General features: G+C 42.7%; 1 protein-coding gene across 6 annotated transcripts in view; it reads left to right on the plus strand.

The window, feature by feature from the left end:
* Positions 1-22,586, plus strand: part of LOC137529059 (integrator complex subunit 6-like) — a 163,471-nt gene that overhangs the window by 67,065 nt on the left and 73,820 nt on the right. For all 6 annotated transcript variants that reach the window (XM_068250963.1, XM_068250964.1, XM_068250960.1 and 3 more), the window contains one exon: positions 19,783-19,932. In XM_068250963.1, the coding sequence (XP_068107064.1) occupies positions 19,783-19,932 (150 nt within the window). The remainder of the gene's footprint in view (positions 1-19,782; positions 19,933-22,586) is intronic.

A 22,586-nucleotide genomic window follows, 5' to 3' on the forward strand; every position in this document is an offset into this window, starting at 1 on the left:
CGTGAACGCTAGCGATTGCTAGTGGAAAAGGGCCCTAAATGTCAATTCATAAAGATTAGAGCAGGCGGAATTGGGACGGAGAATACCGTCTTCTTAGAAAAGGTGATAAGAGAGCGATAACGGCAAAGCTAATGGGGACTGATCTCCCAGGCAGCAGCAAAGAGGAGGGAATAAAAAAGGCTTTCCGGAATACCCAGGCTGTTTTTTAACCCCTTGGGTACCTGTTTTCAGATATATTTCACATCAGAAAGCCTGCATGTGTAACATTTCTGGAAGTTCTAAGCTGTGGCAATTAAATAGATTGTTTAGAAAGAATAAGGCCCGGTGCACACCAGAGGCGTTTTTCTGAGCGTTTTGAGTTTTTAAATCTGCTGCTAATGTTATCCTATGTGTCTGCACACTGGAGCAATGAGGTTTTGTAAAAAACCTCATAGCATTCCATTGGGAAGAGCTTTTGAAACTTCTAAAAGCTCTTCCCAATGTAATGCTATGTTTTTTTTTTGTTTGTTTTTTTTTACAAAACCTCATTGCTCCAGTGTGCACAGATACATGGGATATTTAAAAACTCAAAACGCTCAGAAAAACTCCTCTGGTGTGCACCAGGCCTAATAGACAGATTCAGTGCAGATTCAGGGCAAGGAGAGGCAGTTTTAAAAATCCTCATTTATTGTAACGCTGTCTCTTCAAGGAGGAAATGTATCCACTCGGGCAGCTTCTCATGTTACTGCCAGCCTAGTTCGGGAAATCCCCGACCTTTTATCGCAACTGTAAACTTTTTTATGAATTAGCACACAAGTCTAAAATACCGATGCAGTACTTTCCCTCCAAGATTTTTTTTTTTACAGCAAAGTCTTTTATGAATAGAGCCTATTGTGCATTAAATTTAGAAAAAAATAAAATGATTTGTTCTCACAAATGATGGTCATCCTCATATTGCTGTATATTGGTAAGTAATCACCAACCTACCAAAGATATTCAGTGTCTTCCCCAGAATTTTTTTTTTTCAGCTGGGTCGCTGAAAAAGTAAAAAAAGTAGCCGGGTGGGGCGAGATGAAAGAATGCAGGGCTGGTGCTTCTGTGAGCAACTATGCTTACAGCAGAGGAGGAGGTGAGCCGATGACAGCCGGGTGCTCACCAAAACTAGCCAGGTGGAGCACCCGGCTAAAAGAGCCTGGGGAGAACACTGATATTTAACCTTGGCAGTAGTGTCTCAAAGCCGCATCCTTCCAGTTCCAGACCTGCTGAGAGAGAGAAAAAAAACAGGTGCTCAGGGCCAACACTGCCTAGTTTAAACTGCACGACCCGATGAAGCAGATTAAAGGAGTACTTAGTAAGCCCATTAAAAAAAAAGTTACTCTGGGCTTCTACCGGTCCCCCGCAGACGAGAAACCATTCTCTGGTCCCCCACCACGGCTCACTTCCGTTTTTTGCGACTTGTCGCAAGTCACTACGCCTGCACAGCCCTGTCCGCGTGCGTCCTCACCCCCGCTCATGTTGTTGAAAGCAGGCGCAAATAGTACTGCTGTAAAACTCGTCTTATCTGCTATTACTATTTTTTATTTTTTGTATACACTTGAAAACTTCTTAAATATAGTACTGATGCCCTTATTTTTGCATATATACATATTGATTTTTTTATATCTTTTGGGTTTCTCCTACCTTTCAGTTTCTCCCCCCAGTACACTCTGGGAGACTAGGGAGCATGCAATAAAGCTTTTTTTTCACTTAGGAGATAATTTTTCAGCATTTTGCAATTGAAAAAGCACCAAAAAGAAGCTGAAAAGGGTCATATCAAAAATATTTGAAGTATTTCCTGCTTGCAGGTGGTTTACAAGGCATTTCATTGACAAATTGTAAAAATATCCCTAGGAGAAAAGTCAGAAGAAAAAGTTAATTGCATATGGGCCCAGGTGTTTCTGCTCATTTCTGAACACACAAACATTCTGCAGTGATGCATTTTGGCAGCAGTGAAGGTGTTGCCACCTGTAATTTAACCGCTTCCGGAACCAGCGCCCTTGAAATCTACGCCCTGCTTGTGGCTGCGTGGCTCTGACAGGACGTAGATTTCAACAATCGTCGCGCGGTCCCGCAGATCGCGCCACTTTGTCCCCACCGCTACCCACTAACCCTGCCGTTATTATGAAGGCAGAGTTCTGTGAGCTGGTCAGGAGCTGCTTTCATTGGCTCCCGACCCTGTCATCACTGTAAAGGTGGGTACACATGTCAGATAAGTCTTTGGAAAATGAAAGATCACAGACCAATTTTACCCCCTTTCATGTAGTATGAGAGCCATACCTACAGTCTATTCTATGGAGCTGAACTCCCAATCAGATAAAAATCTTTGCAAGATGCTGCACACAAAGATGCTGTACACATGCAACAGATCAGTTCCTGCAAAAGATCCGTTCCTGCAAACTGTATTCCTAGTCTATGATATCTGCAGATCTCATACATACCGTACCTTGTTTAACGGACAATTATCTGTAGATCAGATCCACCAGGTTGGATCTTCAGATCGGCAGATAATTGTCTGATCTGCAGATGAATGTCCATTAAACAAGGTGTGTATGAGGATCTGCAGATGTCATAGACTATCAATGCATTTTGCAGGAACAGATCTTTTGCAGATACTGATCTGTTGCATGTGTGCAGCATCTTTGTGTGCAGCATCTTCCAAATATTTGTATCTGATGGGGAGTTCAGCTCCATAGAATAGACTGTGTAGAGTATGGCTCTCATACTACAAGAAAGGGGGTAAAATTGGTCTGTGATCTTTCATTTCCCAAAGACTTTTATCTAACGTTTGTACCCACCTTAAGCCAATCCCATTGGCTTACATTGATGTACAAGGTCAGGAGCCAATGAAAGCGGCTCCTGACCTGCTCACACAGCTCTGCCGTCATAGAGACGGCAGAAAGAGGAACCGGCGGCAATGGGAGAGCAGCGGGAGCGACAGGTCTGTGCGGTGCATTGTCGGTAAGTGCCATTCTACTGTACCAGCAGTCTGGTCCTTAAAGAGTAACTGTTAGCCCCCAAATTAAAATTTAAAACACCATTGCAATGTTTTATTTATTATATAAGTGAGCCAAAAAGCCAATGTACAAGTTAAAAATCAATCTAATTTTGTTACTATCTAACCTTTTCCCCCAGCTCCGGACGCAAGCCGCATATCAGATACTGTAGCATGCAGAGCATGCCTATGTCTGGCCGACCCCCCTCTCCCCCCCAGGACCAGGTGCCAATATATTCTCCCCACCGCAGCTGACACGGAGAGAGCGGCAGCACTTCCAGAGCAGCACCGCAGAGCAGCCAGCGCCGTGCATCTCTCTCACATGTGATTCTCTCACATGTGACTCGGCGGCGGCTGCTCTGCGGTGCTGCTCTGGAAGTGCTGCCGCTCTCTCTCTGTGTCAGAGCGGTCAGCTGCGGTGGGGAGAATATATTGGCACCTGGTCCTGGGGGGGAGAGGGGGGTCGGCCAGACATAGGCATGCTCTGCATGCTACAGTATCTGATATGCGGCTTGCGTCCGGAGCTGGGGGAAAAGGTTAGATAGTAACAAAATTAGATTGATTTTTAACTTGTACATTGGCTTTTTGGCTCACTTATATAATAAATAAAACATTGCAATGGTGTTTTTTTAAATTTCAATTTGGGGGCTAACAGTTACTCTTTAAAGAAGTTATTTGGTGGTTTAAAAAAAACAAAAACCGACACTTACCTGTGGCTTCTATCAGCCCCCTGCAGCTGTCATGTCCCATGCCTCCATTCCCCGATGCCGTCCCGGTCTATTTACGTGTCTAATTAGACTGCGGCTGCACGGCCGTGCGCGTGCGTCATTGGGAGCTTAAAGCGCGTACAAGAAAACTTTGTACCGTGCCTGCGCAGTAAGCTCCTGTTGACGCACGCCGGAGTGATCATTGTTCGTCTAGTTAGACGAATATTAGATCGGGACTGGCAGACCTGGACATGACAGCTGCAGAGGGTTGATAGAAGCCCCAGGTAAGTGTCGTGTTGTGTTTATTTTTTAAAACTTCCAAAGAACCCCTTTAAAAGACCTCAGAGGTGACAATAAACTGATGAGAAAAACAATTGTATCTATCCGCCTCCTTAAAATGACTTTTTATAGATATCCCACAATCTTATTTCATATTTAAATCTAGATTTTACTGTTACATTTGTCTCTGCTCAATGACACCTTTTTATTGAAGTATGCTAGAGCTCAAATCTATGAATTATGGATCCTTTTGGTCTCTTTCCTGTTCTCAGAAGCCATTTACTGACCGGAAAATATTTTATGGCTGTAATTACTTATCAGTGAGAGGGTTATGCTATAATCTGACCTAGTCCCGACCCAGACAGAAACTGTCATTTGCATACCTGATGTTTAACTCTTTCAGACAGAGAAAGAAAAAAGGAACACAGCCTAGTTATTTGAGTGCTAGGTACTGTACATACACATGTCTATCTCATCATGTCACCCTGATTGTCCTTTAAGGGGGCAGAGACTGCTGGTACGGAAACTGGTAGCCTCCCTAGTGGTAAGGACAAGGCTGACTTGCTACAAACAGTATAGACGAGTTAGCTTTGTCCACGCTGAAAACTGGCCTGGAAAGAGTTCTAATGGTGTATGTGCACCACCTACTGGCAGTAGTCACATATTACAAAAAACTTCTGCAATCTAATACCATACTGTATATTGTACAGAGAATGACACTTATTGCCACACTGGTCTGAACTCGGCTGTGACGGACTATAACGACCACCATGGCAGACCAGAGTGTGTACAGTGGCTCAGTGATGATCCCTAAAGATCTGGCATGTCGGACCTTTAGCTATTCCTAAGCATGACCTAACAGCATTGTTCTAGGCACCTCCCCACCGGCTGGAAGCCGCTAAGTCAGATGCGCTTGTTGTCCCTTCGCCCCCAGCGTATCGCTACAGAGGCATCATCAGCCACAGGCGATAGTGCACTAAGAAGTGTCATCAGCCTTTGCACATGATGCGTCTTTTGCTATGCAGGGGGGAGCAGAGAAACTATGAGCGTGTGTAATGGAGACGTTTCTGGCGGTGGGAGCAGGGAGAACAATGCTTTTGTGCTGTGCTCGGGCATTGCTAAAAAGCTAACACGCCGGATCGTCATGCAATCGTGCGCCTCATGTAGTCACGCTGGTCTGACCATAATGACCCCCCCAGCCATGGCAGTCGTTATGGTGCACCACTCAGAGTTCAGACCAGCGTGTGTATGGTCCTTTAGGCCTTGTTCACATTGCGTTCCGCTCGCATGGCTGTTCGCGTTGGCCGTTTTTTTTTTTTTCAATTTCTGCATTGGACGTTTTTTTATTAAGCGCTTTTGCAGAGTGATTACGTCAGTCAGGAAGTGAACTCTTTGATCCGGAAAAGAATAAATACATTGTATTCTTAAAAAACGCTCAAGCAATTGATGCACAAATCGATTTTGTGAGCATTTTGTGGTTTTTCCTATACCTTTCCTATACCTTCCATTGAGACTGAATCACCTCAAAAATGGCCCATGCACTGCTTTTCTGAGTGGATCGGAAACAAACCGCTCAGATGTGAACTTTCTCATAGAGAATCATTGCATTTTGAAAATCGCCAGCACTTAAAATGTCAAAAACACCCCTAGTGTGAACGAGCCCTTAGGGCTGGTTCAGGCGGATGTCTCAATCACCCACCCAGAGTCTCATCCAAATGCTTTTCTGCAAGCGTGCAGAAAAGCATTTGTGGATTTTCAGCTGCGATGCCCAGCGATCGTCACTTTTCATCCCGCAGGGGGACACAGAAGTGCGGCGCTAATGGACCCCAGAACGACCAGACCCTGCTGCTTCCAGACAGTGGAAAAAAATAAAGATTAAAATGCTGCTTTTGCATAAACGGCGGTAAATGACGTGCAGGTGTGCATGTGAACTGGCCCTTGGTTGTTGTACCACACAAGAGTGATGTTTTAGATAAACACTATATGGTATTTATTTCTGCATCTAGATTTATTTCTACATCCTTCATATTTGAGGAGAATGTTTCTATTTGTGATTAAACAGTTTATTTTAGAAACTTTAATATAATTTTTTGACATGATTTTGTTTTGAAACTTGTATTCTACTCAAAATGGATACTAGACCCTTGCTTGACAGATTTTAGTAAGTTGCAAGCAAAAATTTCACAAAAATGAATTGAACCACTTTTTGCACAGAAATCCTGCAGAAATTAAACGCTAGGGAGGTTAAAGAGGAACTGCAGTGTAAATGATGTAATGAAAAAAAGTGCTTCATTTTTACAATAATTGATTAGTCAGTGTTTGCCCATTGTAAAAACTTTCCTCTCCCTGATTTACATTCTGAAATACACTACAGAGGTGCCTGGCGTATCTTAGACCAATTACTGTTGTATGCTCCTCTACTCTTAATTGCCTGAGAAAGCAGGAGATTACCTGCGAAACGCATTGCAACCTATTGTGGAGTATGCCAATAAATTATTTTGTTTCACTGACAGTTTCTAGTGTCTGCTTATAGGAGGTAAGTCCACCACTGCCTCCCAAGCATTTTTAACAATTTTATAGCCTGTTATTATCCTTCTGGCGCCTCGGTTCTTCTTCCTGATTTTGCATCCACCCTTGGTGGAGGGGGGGTCTCCCCTTTTTTTCCTATCTACAGAGAGCGACTTATTAATCCTGAGTGGGATCAGGACAATCTCTCCACCTGCCTGTACAGTGGTTACCTTGGAGGTAACCCTGGTTTGTGTGTGTGTGTGTGTGTGTGTGTGTGTATGTGTATGTATGTATGTATGTATATGTATCTATCTATCCATCTATCCTTACGGTGTCCCTTTAAGTCTGTTCATATGCTCTAAACCCATGGGCAGAATTTATGAATTGCTCTGCCTGGTTGTAGTAAATGCCCCCACTGTATATTACAGCCCTGCTCACTCATACACCTGGATAGAGCTTCTTATATATACGGTATATGGAAAAGGATCTGCAATTTGGCAGAACACCCCTTCTGAGTATCATTCAATGAGTTATAGCTCTACCTGTAGTTTAACAGTAGAGAGGATGACTGTCATTCTTCAGTTTTAATAAAAATGACCACTGACTACAGACAGCAGAGATGCCTCCAGTTTACTTGTATAAAGGTTATTTGAAATATACATCAATAATTCAACCAGTTTGGGACTGGCTGTGGTTAAAGTGTACCAGAGATGAGATCATCTAAAAGATTTATACATAACTGGGGCTTCCTCCAGCCCCATCCGCACGGATTGCTCCCACGCCACCTCATCCTTCTCCAGCTCTTGTACCGGGTCCCGTAACTTCAGCCATTCTGCCGCAAGAGAAGTGCGTTCTCTGTGTATCTCTCTGGCGGCTGCCGGAGAGATACATAGATTGCGCACTTCTTTCTCTTCAGACTGCCCGCGACCGGCTGAAGTTACGGGACCCGGTGCTGGAGAAGGCTGAGGATGGCGGCATGGGAGTGATCCGTGCGGATGGCCTGGAGGAAGCTCCAGATATGTATACATCTTTTAGATTATCTGGTTTCCTTTAAAACTGCGCTGCACTTGTGACTGCCTAAGCCTGAAGAAGCATCATTTTAACTGCGCCCGATCCTGTGCACGGGACGCAATAGCGCATCTCTTAAAAGGACCAAAGGCTTTGGTCTGAAATGAGTAAAGAAAAGCTTGTGTAAGGAGAAAGGAAAGATCCAATCTAAGCTACAGTGTGTATGGCTTGAACAACCCACCTTCATGGATTAATGCAGGTTAGGTCACATGGGGACTGTGCTCCTTGATGGTGAAGAATACTTCACTTGTCTGACTATAGTTTTACTGCTTCAGCTATTCTCATAAAGCAAACTGTGTAAGGACCTTTTCCACTAGCTGCAATCCGCTTCAAAAAGACCTGCCGCGCATGTGCAGAAAGCACCGACTGACTCTACTGAGCCAGTTACCGGGGCTTAAAGAGAACCTGCACTGAGTAAAAATATTTAAAATAAACACATGAGGTAACTTCAAATGAACATTGCATAGTTACCTTGCCATCAGTTTGTCTCAGAAGCTCACCATTTTCTTCTGACAATAATCCCTTCCAGTTCTGACAATATTTTGTCAGATCTGAAATATATCAGTTGCTTTCAGTAAAATATCAGTTGCTGTCAGTTATAGCTGAGAGGAAAACTGATGTACCAGGTAATGTCCATGTTTCCCTATGGCTCAAGTGGGCAATGTTACAGTTTAAGGGGACTCCGAGCAGTGCCTGTGGGTATGCCTTTAAGCATACCCACAACTAATTATATCCTCACACCTACCAGCATGATGGTTGTAACTATATCCCCCTGGGTTCCTTGTATTTCATTGTGCTGAATGGAGCTGCCGACACTGGGGAAAGTGTCGTCCTGTGTAATACAATGCTGGACACCACAAAGTGCAGAAACTATGGAAAGATGCATATCATTTTAAAGCTCTCTTTCTCCTCTTTTCAATGAGATAGAAACCGCCACCCTACGCCAAAAATTGCCACAGTCGCGATTTCGATTGCGAAAATAGCGAAAACTAAAAGGCGTAGGGCGGCGGTTTATATATCATTGGAAAGAGGAGAAAGAGAGCTTCAAAATGATATGCATCTTTCCATAGTTACTGCACTGCTCGGAGTCCCTTTAACTGTGTGCTGACCAGAAAGCTGTTATGGTTAATGGCCATTTTCAAAATGGAGGACGGAAAATTCCCTTGATCACAGTGAACAAACAGGATGCAGGACAGGAGAAAAACACTGAGGAGTAGACTACATGGAAGGTAAGTATGACTTGTGTATGCTTATTTTCTTTAAAGAGAGTTTTAGAAATGCTGGGCTAGAGCAACAAATTCGTTTTCAGCAGTTACCAAAACAAGAACTCTGTTATTGATAAATCTGTTCCCCTGTATAAACATGAGTTATAGAGTGTGTTAGAAGCTGAAAGAGATCAGAAAGCATCCTTACTGAAATGCTATGCAAAACAAGTGTACCGTCTTAAAACAGAAGGTATTATTCATGTTGAAGTGAGCTTTGAGGAGTCCCTCAGTGCATCACTGCTGAATATGCAAATCATCTCTTTGTTGACTCTGATAGCTAAACACACTGTGCGCCTATCACAGTGATCACAGGAACCAATGAAATCTGACCAGCTCATGGAGCTCTGCTGTCATACCGGCAGCAGAGCAAGTGGTTTGCTGTGACGAGAGTGGCACGATAATTGAAATCTACGCCCTGGCAAGGATAACAGGTCCAAAACACAAAGTAGATTTCAATTATCAAGGTCTGGAAGTGGTTTTAACATTATTTATTTTTACCTATCTTTAATGAGCTTAGACAGCTGAGATGTGTCCGTGATGCAATCTTCTATAGTACCTCAAAAGGTACTATAGAAGTGTTCAGTGCTCTATGTACCAGAAATAAATAAGAGCAGACAAATGTATACAATACAACCTCAACAATCTTTAAACTGCTAATCATAATGGTGCAAAATACAGACCTAGGTGAGCAAACCAGCGTACATGGTGGGGAGTGGACCTAAAGTGTGTTGCAGTAAGTAGACTACTGCATCAGAGGTACCGATAAAGAGTCCATTGTTGATATTCAGTGTAAATGGGCCAAGAGAGGTGGGTTAGTCGCTTGTTACATGAGACTGTGGTCCTAATTTACTAAAGCATCACCAGATATCTCTGGTTTGTGAATGCCCTTTTAGATGCCCTCTATATTGAACACCACACATTTGTATCTATGGGGTGTATGCACTAAACTGCTTTAGGCAGAGTTCATTGTGTGGTAAGATTTTATACACATTATTTTGCATTACGCAGTTTAGTGCATACACTCCAATGTTTCAAGACAAATTGTAAAAAGGGACATTTGGTTGATTCTAAATAACTGAGATAACCGGATGCTGTCTTTTATAACTTCCTAAAAATAAGTGATACCCAGCAAAATAGATCATCAAATGGCAATTTAACCTTCTGCCTGATATAAAGAAAATCTAGTGTGTATTGCTATTCAGGCAGTAAAAAATGTCTGACAGCAGTAAACTCACAGGGCAAACATTTGGTACAAAGAAACACCGCATTTAAATAATCACATAATCAAAGGTTGACTTTTGTCAAATCTTAATTTTGAAATCTCTATTAATGAAAGTAAGAAGAGTGTCAAATGAGCTCTAAGCATTACAGCATGTTTTTTGCTTCTGTTGAACTCTTAAAGGAGTACTGTAGGGGGTCGGGGGAAAATGAGTTGAACTTACCCAGGGCTTCTAATGGTCCCCCGCAGACAACCTGTGCCGTGCAGCCACTCACCGATGCTCTGGCCCCGCCTCCGGTTCACTTCTGGAATTTCAGACTTTAAAGTCTGAAAACCACTGCGCCTGCGTTGCCGTGTCCTCGCTCCCGCTGATATTACCAGGAGCGTACTGCGCAGGCCCAGTATGGTCTGTGTCTGCGCAGTGCGCTCCTGATGACATCAGCGGGACTGAGGACATGGCAACGCAGGCGCAGTGGTTTTCAGACTTTAAAGTCTGACATTCCAGAAATGAGGCGGAGCCGGAGCATCAGGGAGTGGCTGCGCAGGCACAGGATGTCTGTGGGGGACCATTAGAAGCCCCGGGTAAGTTCAACTCATTTTCCCCCTCCCCCCCCTCCCCCCCCCCCCCTACAGTATCCCTTTAACCCTCCTGGCGGTATGAAAAAATCCGCCAGGAGGCAGCGCAGCAGTTTTTTTTGGTTTTTTTTAAATCATGTAGCGAGCCCAGGGCTCGCTACATGATAGCCACTGCTCAGCGGCATCACCCCGCCCGCTTCGATCGCCTTCGGCGATCTCCGATCAGGGATTTCCTGGAGGGCTTCCCCCGTCGCCATGGCGACGGGGCGGGATGATGTCGTGACGTCATTGGGAGTCCCAATCCACCCCTCGGTGCTGCCTGGCACTGATTGGCCAGGCAGTCTGGGGGGGGGGGGCGCGCCGCAACGGATAGCGGCGATCGGGCGCGGGGCGGCGGCGATCAGTGTGCTGGCGCAGCTAGCAAAGTGCTAGCTGCGTCCAGCAAAAAAAAAAAATTATGTAAATCGGCCCAGCAGGGCCTGAGCGGCACCCTCCGGCGGCTTACCCTGTGTCACACACTGGGTTACCGCCAAGGAGGTTAAGGCTTATTTACGCTGTGAGCACTTTGAGCTTTATAAAAGTGCTGGCGATTTTTAAAAAGCGCTTTAGCAATGATTTTACATGTGAGTGTTCTCACATGAGCGATGAGCTTTCTTTCCAATCGCAAACGCCGCTCCTGTACCATTTCCTGAGCGTTTGCGCTTCAATGCAAGGTATAGGAAAATCACTAAATGCTTGGAAAGCAATTTTGTGAGCGCTTTTTAAAACCATAAAGAGATTCAGTTCCAGTTTAAAGAGTCCACTTCATGATTGACAGAAGGAGAAGAAAATTTAATCACCTTACAGAAGCGCTTTACTAAATTGCCTAAGGCGTTCATTGCCCAGCAGCCACCGGCCTCACACTACCTACTTGCACTGGTATGTTCATTTACCTAACTGCTTATTCACCATGACGTGATTCTGTCAGGGCCCGTTTCCACTTGTGCGGTGGGAATCTCCGCGGCAAAAATTTGCACGCGGATGCGAATTTCGCATGCGGTTGTATGCAAATTTTCATATGATTTTGCATGGATGACTATGTATCCGAATTTAACCATGGCAGTGCCTGTGTGCTTTTCCATTGTTTCTATGCGAAATCGTATGCAAATTCGCATGAAAATTCGCACACTAAAACCGCATGCGAATTTCCTATTAAATACATTGCGTAGCGGTATGTGGTATGCGAATTCTGATGGCTCAACGCTCAGAAATCCTGCCAAGTGGAAACAGTCCCATCCACTTGTATTGTCTATGCGAATCTGCATGCAGGAAACACATGCAGATTCGCTCTAGTGGAAACGGGCCCTCAGTGCCTCACTAAGGAATAAACGCTATTTGCATTGCTGATCTCTCTTTCTCTTCCTTCAACTATTTATAATGTGACCTAGGCCTTACAAACATGGAAGACAAAGCTATGATATGAATAGGGATGGTCAATCCCAATCCTGATTTGATGCAGGATTAAGAAAATGTATGCAGTTTAAAAATGCACCAATCTAATGCCACCTCAGCGGGATTCAATTGGTATGTTTTGCAAACTGCGTGGGGTTTTAGAATGTTTTAAGCCAATTTTTTTTTTTTTCTTTTTAAGAAAATGTGCATTTTATTTAGGTGGTGCTGGTCTAATTACTCTCATTACGATGCACCCTTTGGCCTGGTGCACACCAAAAACCGCTAGCAGATCCGCAAAATGCTAGCAGATTTGAAACGCTTTTTCTTCTTTTTTTGTAGAGTTTCAGCTAGCATTTTGCGGTTTTGTGAAGCGATTTTGGTGTAGTAGATTTCATGTATTGTTACAGTAAAGCTGTTACTGAACAGCTACTGTAACAAAAAACGCCTGGCAAACCGCTCTGAAGTGCAGTTTTTCAGAGCGGTTTGCGTTTTTCCTATACTTAACATTGAGGCAGAAACGCATCCGCAATCCAAAATCTGCAGCAGCCCGGGAGTATGCGTTTCTGCAAAACGCCTCCCGCTCTGGTGTGCACCAGCCCATTGAAATACATTACCCTAGCAGATCCGCACCCGCAAGCGGATCGCAAACCGCAGCAGAACCGCTCTGGTGTGCACTAGGCCTTTCAGTGGATCAAGAGGCTGGAGGGGAAAAAACACACCTTGAGGGAGAGCTTACACTTGTGTCTGCGGGAACAGGAGCCGGATTTCCTGCATGCGTTTTGTTACACAATATATGCATTTTCATTGCATTTTTTTTTTCAGTAGCCAGTGATAGGAACGAGGAAACGCAGGAGTTGGGTATAAAAGTAGTGCAGGTTGTAACCTTTTTTTGAATGCTATACAGAATCGTAGTGGAGTCGGTGGTTTCATAAACTGAGGAGTTGGAGTCGGATGATTTTTTTTTTTTTTGTACCGGCTCCACAGCCCTGCTTTTGACAGTGTATATTACCTTCAAACATCTTTTATTGAATAACAAGATAATACAAAAATACTGTATCCACACATAAGTAGTTTAAGAAAATTGACCAATGAAATTGTCTCAGAAAAGCAGAAGGTAATAACATAAGGTATAGGCAACAAAATACAGTGACTGAAAAATGTTCTGTTCAGCCAATCCATTTTTATCAAATTTTTGTAAAATTGAATGTTTATTATATCGTGTGTGGCCACCTCTAGGCTAATATTCGGATTGCTATGCTTTTAGATGTGGAGGAAACCGAAGTACCCAGAGGAAACCCATGTAGACATGGGGCTTAAAGAGACACTGAAGCGAAAAAAAAATATGATATAATGAATTGGTTGTGTACTATGAATAATTTCTAGAAGATTAGCAGCAAAGAAAATATTCTCATACTTTTATTTTCAGGTATATAGTGTTTTTTCTAACATTGCATTATTCTATAATATGTGCAGATTACACAACACTCAGCATTCAAAATGAGTCTTTCAGAGCAGTCTGTGAAGTAATGACCTCTCCTCTAGCAGAGAAAAAGTAAACAGTTCACTTACAGTTGAGATAATTAAAGTCAGATAACAGCCCTCTCCACGACTAATGCTGGGAATACACGTTTCGTTTTTGCCTTCGTTTTAGCCTTCGATTCGTTCGGTAAACGAATCGAGTGTTGAAAACGTATGTGAAAATAGTCATAATCTCATTATAGTTTCGATTAATAGACCCCAAAAACGAACGACTAGTGATCGAACATGTTTGATATTATCTCTCTTTATCCATCTAATCGAGCCATTGGTAGGCTTGATGGCTGTTTAGATCGATTATATATTCGTTTATGCCGTCCGTCCCTGTACTACGTTTCGTTTCTTTGCAGCCTTCGATCATTGGAAAAACGAAACCATCAGAATCGAAAAAAAAAACGAAACCGTGGGTGGTGATATTAACCGTACGGTCGATTTTTATTTCGGGATCGAAAAGGACAAAAGGCACAATCGAAACGAAGGTTTAAACGAAGGCAAAAACGAAATGTGTATTCCCAGCATTACTTAGTCGGAGAGCTTAATGGCTTGTTTGCATAGAGATAACTGGAGTTTCTCAACTCTTCCTGTACTGGAAACAATTAGACTGATGTATCTGATCTTAATGTTTTATTTCTTAGCTGTACTACACAAGCAAATCAGAATATCATAGTTTTTTTTTTCGCTTCAGTGTCTCTTTAAATGCAAACTCCATGCAGATAGTGTCCTGATCCAGATTTTAACTTGGGACCCTAGCATGGGTACTAGCCACTATGCCAGCATGCCACTGAAATACAGCGCAACAGATAAATATACAATGACATTTTAATAGAATTGTTTGTGCCCATTTATGTGTGTGCATGTCTTTAAGTCTGCTGCAAACCACTCCTGCCATGTAGGAATTCTTTGTATAAACACCTCACCTCATGACATAGCTGCCATTGCATGAACATGACCTAAGTGCGCAGAGATGAGCGAGCAGATACGTGACTGAGATGTTGCTGGCACTTCATAATGACATCTCTTGACAGCTCTCGTTTTGTGGGCTGAACTAATATCTTGCTCATCAGATCACTTGTGGCATCAATGAGGCATGTTAAAAATGGAAAAAAGATGTTATTTTGAAAAGATGTAATAACAGAAGTGTTTTATCAGAATTGGTAAAACTACAGCCCCTGTAAATCTATTTAAAATTAACCTAAACTCTTCCACTGGACACAAGGAAAAGAGAGAGAAATACACAGTGTGTGTATTTAGAGGGAAGAGCCTTTAGAATCCCCCCTCATCTTCAAGCAGTCAGATGATTTATCAGCTGTGTCAGCACGGAAATTTGCCTCACAGCTAATATGTAAACACAGGCTGTTTACTTCCTGCTTTCATGTAAGCAAAAGGTTAACACTGCAGATTTATTGCAGGAGTTCTGTAGGCTGTAACAAAGAAATGTTTTTCTTGAACAGTTATTATGCTGTTGCTTATTTTTTTTTAGAGCAGAGAAGAAGTTCTTAGTTCAGGTCTGCTATAATTATGTCCATACATTAAAAGGTGAAGTGTCCCGTGATACTGACCTTTCTGTACACAGGGCAATTCTACAAGGAAATTCCAAGGCATCATTTCACACATTTGCTGCAATATACTATTGAGAGAGAATTCAAGCACTGGTTTTCCTATGTGAAATAGTCACTAATTCCAGTGTTTTGGCAGTACAGGTAACTACATATGTCATAATGCTGGCTCAGCATGCAAGCTTGTGAACAATGCTTGGAGAAAAAAAACATTTATTGTTGTTATGTTTTCCTACGTTTCCTGCCTTGCAACACTACATTTGCAGCATGGTGACTATGGCCTCAATTCACTAAGCTTATCTCCTGTCTTTAATAACTCTTCTAGAGTTGTTACCATGGTGATAAGGCATGTGGTATTCAGGAAACATTTTACCTCAGGCAAGCCTAAAGTTAACTCTTCTGTCTTTAAATTAACTCTCCAATCCTTAAAATAACTCCAGAGTTAGACAGGCTGTTAATTAACTGCGTGTGAAAATAACTACAGAGGAGGTAAATTAACTACAGGAGAGGTAACTTAAAGAGAATCTGTACTCTGAAATTCTTACAATAAAAAGCATACCATTCTATTCATTATGTGCTCCTGGTCCCCTCTGTGCTGTTTCTGCCATTCTCTGCTGCAAACCTGGCTTGTAATTGCCAGTTTTAGGCAGTGTTTACAAACAAACTAACCAGCTTCTAATAGGCTCAGCTAAGCAGAGTGTGTTAGTCACACAGAGCCTGCAGGGGGTGTGTACAGCTTCTAGCTAATCACAAGCAGCCCTGCACATTCCAGTCTGACTGCCTCAGCCTGACTGTGCCGACTATAGAGAGAAGATTAGATCATATAACAGAGATAACACAGCTACTGTGCAATTAGGAAAAGCTGCAGTAAGCCAGACCACATTAGAAAAGGCATAGGAACTTATAGCATAGAAGAAATAAAGATAAACAATTTGTTACAGAGTCTCTTTAAGGAATGAAGAGGTAAGATAACTCTCTCACGTGTGGAGGTAAGTTTTTTTTCTCTTGCTTTATTATCTCTAGCATGATCTTAGTGAATTGAGGCCATAGTGAGTTGTTAGCACACTCTCTTTGTACCACTACAGTCCTAGGTTCAATTCACACCCAGGACACTAACAGCATGAAGTTTGTTATTTTCCTGGTTCTTTCCTAGGTTTTCTGTAGGTGCTCCATGTCATTCCCATATCCCTGGAATACACATTAGTAGGTAAATTAACTTCCCCTCTGCCTAAAATCCGTGGACCAGAAGGACAGGAACATGAGGCTGAGAGCCCCACTGAGGGGATAGCAAGATATGGGAGTTGTTCTCATTGTCTGTAATCACAAAATGTGTTGGCATTAGCTTCATACCAAGGTACCATATGTTGAGAAATGCATATCGGGGCATTTGGCTACTCTGGTATTTTACAATTTTATTTTTATGAAATTACAAAGTTCAAGACCGTATCAAAAGCTAAAATTTCACACTCTATAGAGATTGCTGCCACTGATAGTGACGATAATACTGCCTGCTCACAGCAATATTACCACAGTTTCGTACATCAACCCCTTTGAGTGCTGTATGTGGAAATGGCATATGGTTGGACCTGTGCTGGCAGCACATTGCAGGGTTTCTCAGTACAAAGACAAATGCAAACACAGGTGACTCAAATAAAGCTGGAGGCATCACTAAAGCTAAATACACATGCTAGCAGTCAGTTGGCCGAGGCAGCTGTTAAATTGGAGCTTTCCTGACATGCAGTGCATTGGGGCTATAGACTAGTGCTAAGGACTGCTTCAGTCACATTACATTTTAGAAGTTCATTTTATCTACTTCAAGCACACCTGAAGTGGCAGGGATATGGAGGCTGATGTTTAGTTCCTTGTAAACAATACCTGTTGCCTGACAGTCCCGCTGATCTCTTTGGCTGCAGTAGTGTCTGAATCACAAACGTGGCATCTCATCTGCATGCTTGTTCAGGGTCCATGGCTAAAAGTATTAGAGTATTAGAGGAGGCAAGAAAAAGGGAAACAAGGAATTTTTGGCCGCCCAATTTCGGCCAGTAAATTTACCAGTATTCTACGTTTTAAGTGTAAATTGCTGTAGTAAAATCCATAAATGATACGGATATTTTACTACAACTTAAAGGACAACTGTAGGGAGGCTGCCATGTTTTTTTTCCTTTTGAGCAATGCCAGTTGCCTGGCTGTTCTGCTGATCCTCTGTCTCTAATACTTTTAGCCATAGACCCTGAACAAGCATGCAGCATATCAGGTGTTTCTGACATTATTGTCGGAACTGACAAGATTAGCTGCATGCTTGTTTCTGGTGTTATTCAGACGCTGTTGCATCCAAAGACATTAGCAGGGCTGCCAGGAAACTGGTATTGCTTAAGGAGTAATAAATATGGCAGCCTCCTTATACCTCTCCCTACAGTTGTCCTTTAACACTTCTCACACAGAACAGTCGCTTACCTAACCCTTAGGCGTCTTTCACAGTGCAACGTTAAAAAAAAAACTTTCAATGCAGACTAACGCACCGCAATACTAAGGGCTGGTTCAGACGGACGTTTGGAGGCGTTGCGTTTGCTGGCGTCGCGTTCAGCAGCGTTTGTGTGCGTTTGGATGCGGTCGCGGTTTTTCTTCCCCTAGGGGGACATTAGCCGTCGCGGTTAACCTCCCCTGGAAGCTACATGTAGCTTCCAGGGGCTCCTTGAACGCCAGGGAAAATCGGGACCGAAACGCCGCGTTTGTGTAAACGCGCTTGAAAGCTTGGTACAAACGCTCCCATTCACTTGAATGGGAGCGTTTAACACCAAGCCCTGAACGCTGGCTGTAAACGCTCTGCAAACGTCCGTCTGAACCAGCCCTTAGTCTGGGCGACATTCACAGTGCACACGTTGCGTTTGTGTGTAACGTGTAGCGTTAGTAGAAAGTGCTGCATGCTGTGCCGTTATACACGTTATTAGCTGCATTTGGACTGTTTGCGCATGCTCAGGAATGACTTGGAAGCATACTTTGCATTGCCTGTATGCTCTACTGTATGTGACGATAAAAGGGCATTAAGTTGTGTTGCGTTGTAATTTGCGTTGCGACTTTAATGTCGCATCAAAACGAAATGTCCTATTGTGAAAAGAGGCCTCAATCACAAACACACACACCTAACCTTAACCAACCCCCTTGAAAATGATGATAATGTCAGGGTGCCTCCAAAGGCGCAATTATAAGTTTCGGCTATACTATGAAATTTGGCTGCCAGCTATACATATCTCTGGACCCCCCCCCCCCCGTATTTGTCCTCTGGTAGTTTGACTATATACCTTGTCTTGCGAGCAGTGGCTGAATAGAGTACTGGTTAAGGGCTCTGCCTTTGACATGGGAGTCCAGGGTTCGAATCCTGGCTAGGGTCAGTACCTATTTAGTAAGGAGTTCAAGGCAAGACTCCCTAACACCGCAGGGTGGCCTCCTGAGCGAGTCCCAGTGGCAGCAGCTCTTGAGCGCTTTGAGTCCGACAGGAGAAAAGCGCTATATAAATGTTTGGATTATTATGTATAATTTTTTACTTGTGTTGCTGGATGTTCCATTTTGTAGTACGCTGCCTTGAACTATATAAATGCTTGAACTATTTGTGATCTTATGCCTCAGTTAATAAAAAATAAAAACTTTATCGCCGCTAATTCGTACTTATTTTCTAAAAGATCATTATGGACTTTACATCATAGCAAGCCGGTGTGAACACTTTTCTCCTCTAACGAGACCAACTACTGTTGGACTTGCTGCCCAAGTGCCTTTTCTATGAAATCTCTATCTCTACTTCTGTATCTCCATACTTTTCCTTGCTGCTATATTTTCTTACTTTACTAGCCTTATGCTCACGGTGGTCTCCAATAACCAAGGCACAACCATAAGATGCATATTCCAAGGCCATATAGCCCAAAAAAATCCATATTAGATGGACATTTAGGTGTGACCTGTGCCATATTTTGGTAATTATATTTTATACTAGGCTGTTTTTACAGTGTTCAGTCATGTATTAGTTTCATTAAACTCTCTACATTTTTGTGAAGTATTTTGAATGCTAGAGACAGAATAATAGACATTGAACTGGTTATATTTCCCTTGTTGTGATATGTATGACATATTTATGTTGATAGCAGCACGGTGGCGTAGTGGTTAGCACTCTTGCCTTGCAGCGCTGGGTCCCTGGTACGAATCCCAGCCGGGCCACCATCTGCAAGGAGTTTGTATGTTCTCCCTGTGTCTGTGTGGGTTTCCTCCAGGCACTCCTGTTTCCTCCCACACCCCAAAAACATACAGATAAGTTAATTGGTTTCCACCTAAAATTGGCCCTAGACTACAATACATACACTACACAATATAGGCATATGACTATGGTAGGGACTAGATTGTGAATTTCTTCAGGGGACAGTTAGTGACAAGACTATATATACTCTGTACAGTGCTGCGGAAGATGTCGGCGCTATATAAATACTAAATAATAATAATAGAAAAAATAAAGTTGTATTCAACATATAAGAACTCCTCTGACTGGTTTATTACATCAGAAAATGTATGAAATACAGCAATCGAATGCTGCCTCCCGTGTCACAAGCATAGCTCTTTATCGACTCCTTTTACTCTTTCACAGGCTGGCTGGAAGGAGAACCATGCAACATTTATGAATGAACTGAAGAACTTACAAGCTTCAGGACTCACAACTCTGGGCCAGGCATTGAGATCTTCCTTTGACTTACTCAATTTGAATCGATTGGTGTCTGGAATTGATAACTATGGACAGGTAAATAAAAGTGTAGAATGAATAACTTGCTTTACATTTCAATGCTTCTACTGGGTATTTATTGGCATTTCCTTAAAGACACACACACACACACACACACTACTTACAAACGCGCGCACGCACACGACCACCCACCTCTACTTACAAACTACTTCAGTTACATTTCAAAGATGCAAAGTTGACCTTATGTACAAATTATACATTACTGTTCTTTCATTACATTTCATTATGTTTTTGTTAGATGTTCCAGTATTGTGTAAATTGTTATAAGTAGTTTAAAACACTTTAAAGGCGCATTGAAAACAGTGACATTGATATAGAAGGCAGATACCTATTTGTTCACTGCCTGCTAGACAATACGCCGATACTGCTTCTGGGGTTTTATATTCCTCCCCTTTTGCTATGAGGTCATTAAGAAGGCACTAAACTTCACAGCATCTTATCCAAATCTTTCTTCTATATGGTTACATGACTTTAACTATGTCTTATACCCAGAGTTAGACAAGATACCTATCTTGGCTATGTCCTTGTTCCCCTTGAAGCTATTACGGATGCTTCAGTTGGTCTCTGGAAGATTTGGCTCTGTACATTTCCATCCATGTACTCCTGTTTCTTCCCCACTCCTCACTCCTGATCTAGGTATGACTATGTACTAGCTAGCTCCAGACTACTCCCAAATGTAGTATCTGTTACCTATGTCTCTGCAATCTTTGATCAGCAGGGAGACGTAGCTCACTTCATCTTCATGTGGAGTGCTGTTAAAGTCCATCTTAAAGATTTGTATCAGCAGGGAACGCAAAAGTATTGAAGCGGAACTGAAATAAAATTAAGAAAAAAAAAAGACTTAAACTTACCTGGGGCTTCTGCCAGCCCCTGCAGCCTCCCTGTGCCCACGCCATCTCTGAACGATTCTCCAGTTCCCCGCTGTTGCTCCATTTCTTGACTACACGTCGCTGCCCACTGCGTCTGCACGGCCCTGACCGCGCATGTCCTTGTTCACGTTCCTTTCGCCGGACACCTACTGCTCTGGCGCAGTGCAAGGTTTTCTCGTACTGCACCTGCGCAGAATGCTCCCGGCGATCGGCGAGCAGTGTCTGTCGATTTGTAAAGCGGCGGTCAAGAAATGGAGCCGCTGCCGGGGACTGGAGGATCAATCAGAGACTGCACGAGTACAGGGAGGGTGTAAGGGGGCTGGCAAAAGCCAGAGGTAAGTGAGTCTTTTTTTTTTTTTTTTATCATATTTCAGTTCCACTTTAAATCAAGGTTCGCTGCTTTTGAGACCTCGCAGTCCAGTAGATGTAAGCTCCATGAAGATTATCATAGACCAGTCTGGAAACTTGGATTTTGTAATGTTAGTAACCCGTTTGCTGTCCCAGTATAGCAACATTCTTCTGATCACAAGACTTTATCACTCCAACAGTTGGAGTTAGTAGTGAGAGACGCTACAGTTCCACTGAAAGCAAAATAAAGCCATGGATTCTCTACCCTTACAGTGAGAAAACAGAAAAAAACAGAGCCTAGATCTAAAGTTTGACTAGAACTGTACATACACGTTTATCTCATCATATGTCATGTCAAGTGACCTGTAAGCACCACTCCTCCCCTCTCCTAAGGCTCACTGTACATACACTGGATACTCCATATCACACACTTTAAACATGGAGAATATCACAGAGCATAGGTGACCCAGCAAACTTGGGCTACATTTTTAAAGTATTTTTTAGATGGCAAATGTTGCAGCTCTCACCTTGATCATACCACATCTACCAAGGATTGCCGAGAGGTTATTAAATTACAGCTTCTACTATTACATTCATATACACATGCAACATAAAAAACGTGACTTTTATAAATGCAGGACACCCAGTGTTTATTAAAATAAAGTCTGTATTGTGGATACATGCACATGACTGATGCCACATAATCACTCATGTAGTAAATATTTTCAGCAATCCCTACTCTGTTAATATGACCCAGGTGGAGCCTGTAAATGTTTTCCACCTAACAGATCATTTTTCAGACTTCCAGTTCCAGGTTTGCTGGATCACTTCTGGTCTCCACTGTTTTTGAACTTCAAAAATCTGCCTCATGTGTGTCTTCTGAATATTTCTGCATTCCCAGCAGATGGAACAGGAAAATGTATGGTCTACATTAGGGGATCCAGTAGGAAACCTCATAGGGAAATTGTGCTAACGTGATTGGGTGGACAGCACCCTTTTGAACTGCTAGGATTCCAATAGGTTGTAGTAAACTACGCTCACACTATTTGGCCAATCACCATGCTTTGCGTTATAGAGGGTACTGGGATTGGTGAACTGTTCCCTATCAGGTTTCCTGCTGGGTCTGCTAAAGTAGACTGGTGCCAAATTTAGTACAGGTTCCTAGAGCAGCAGATTGATGCTCCAGATGTTGGCAGTGGCCAGTTGATGTATATTTCCTTGCATATGTATACAGTAAAGTGTTTGCACCATCTTACAATCTTAACTCCAGGTTTAACTTAAGTAATGGATAATTAAGAAATCATAACCTGGTGAATACATTTCATATTTGCACATTTGTCTTGCTAAGACCGCAAATGATGAACACCAGGGATAATTTTTTTTACATTTTTTTTTCCCCATACGTAATAGTCTCCGGTCATTCCATCAGGTAGC

This window comes from Hyperolius riggenbachi, chromosome 8 (assembly GCF_040937935.1).
Source record: "Hyperolius riggenbachi isolate aHypRig1 chromosome 8, aHypRig1.pri, whole genome shotgun sequence".
Lineage (NCBI taxonomy): Eukaryota > Metazoa > Chordata > Amphibia > Anura > Hyperoliidae > Hyperolius > Hyperolius riggenbachi.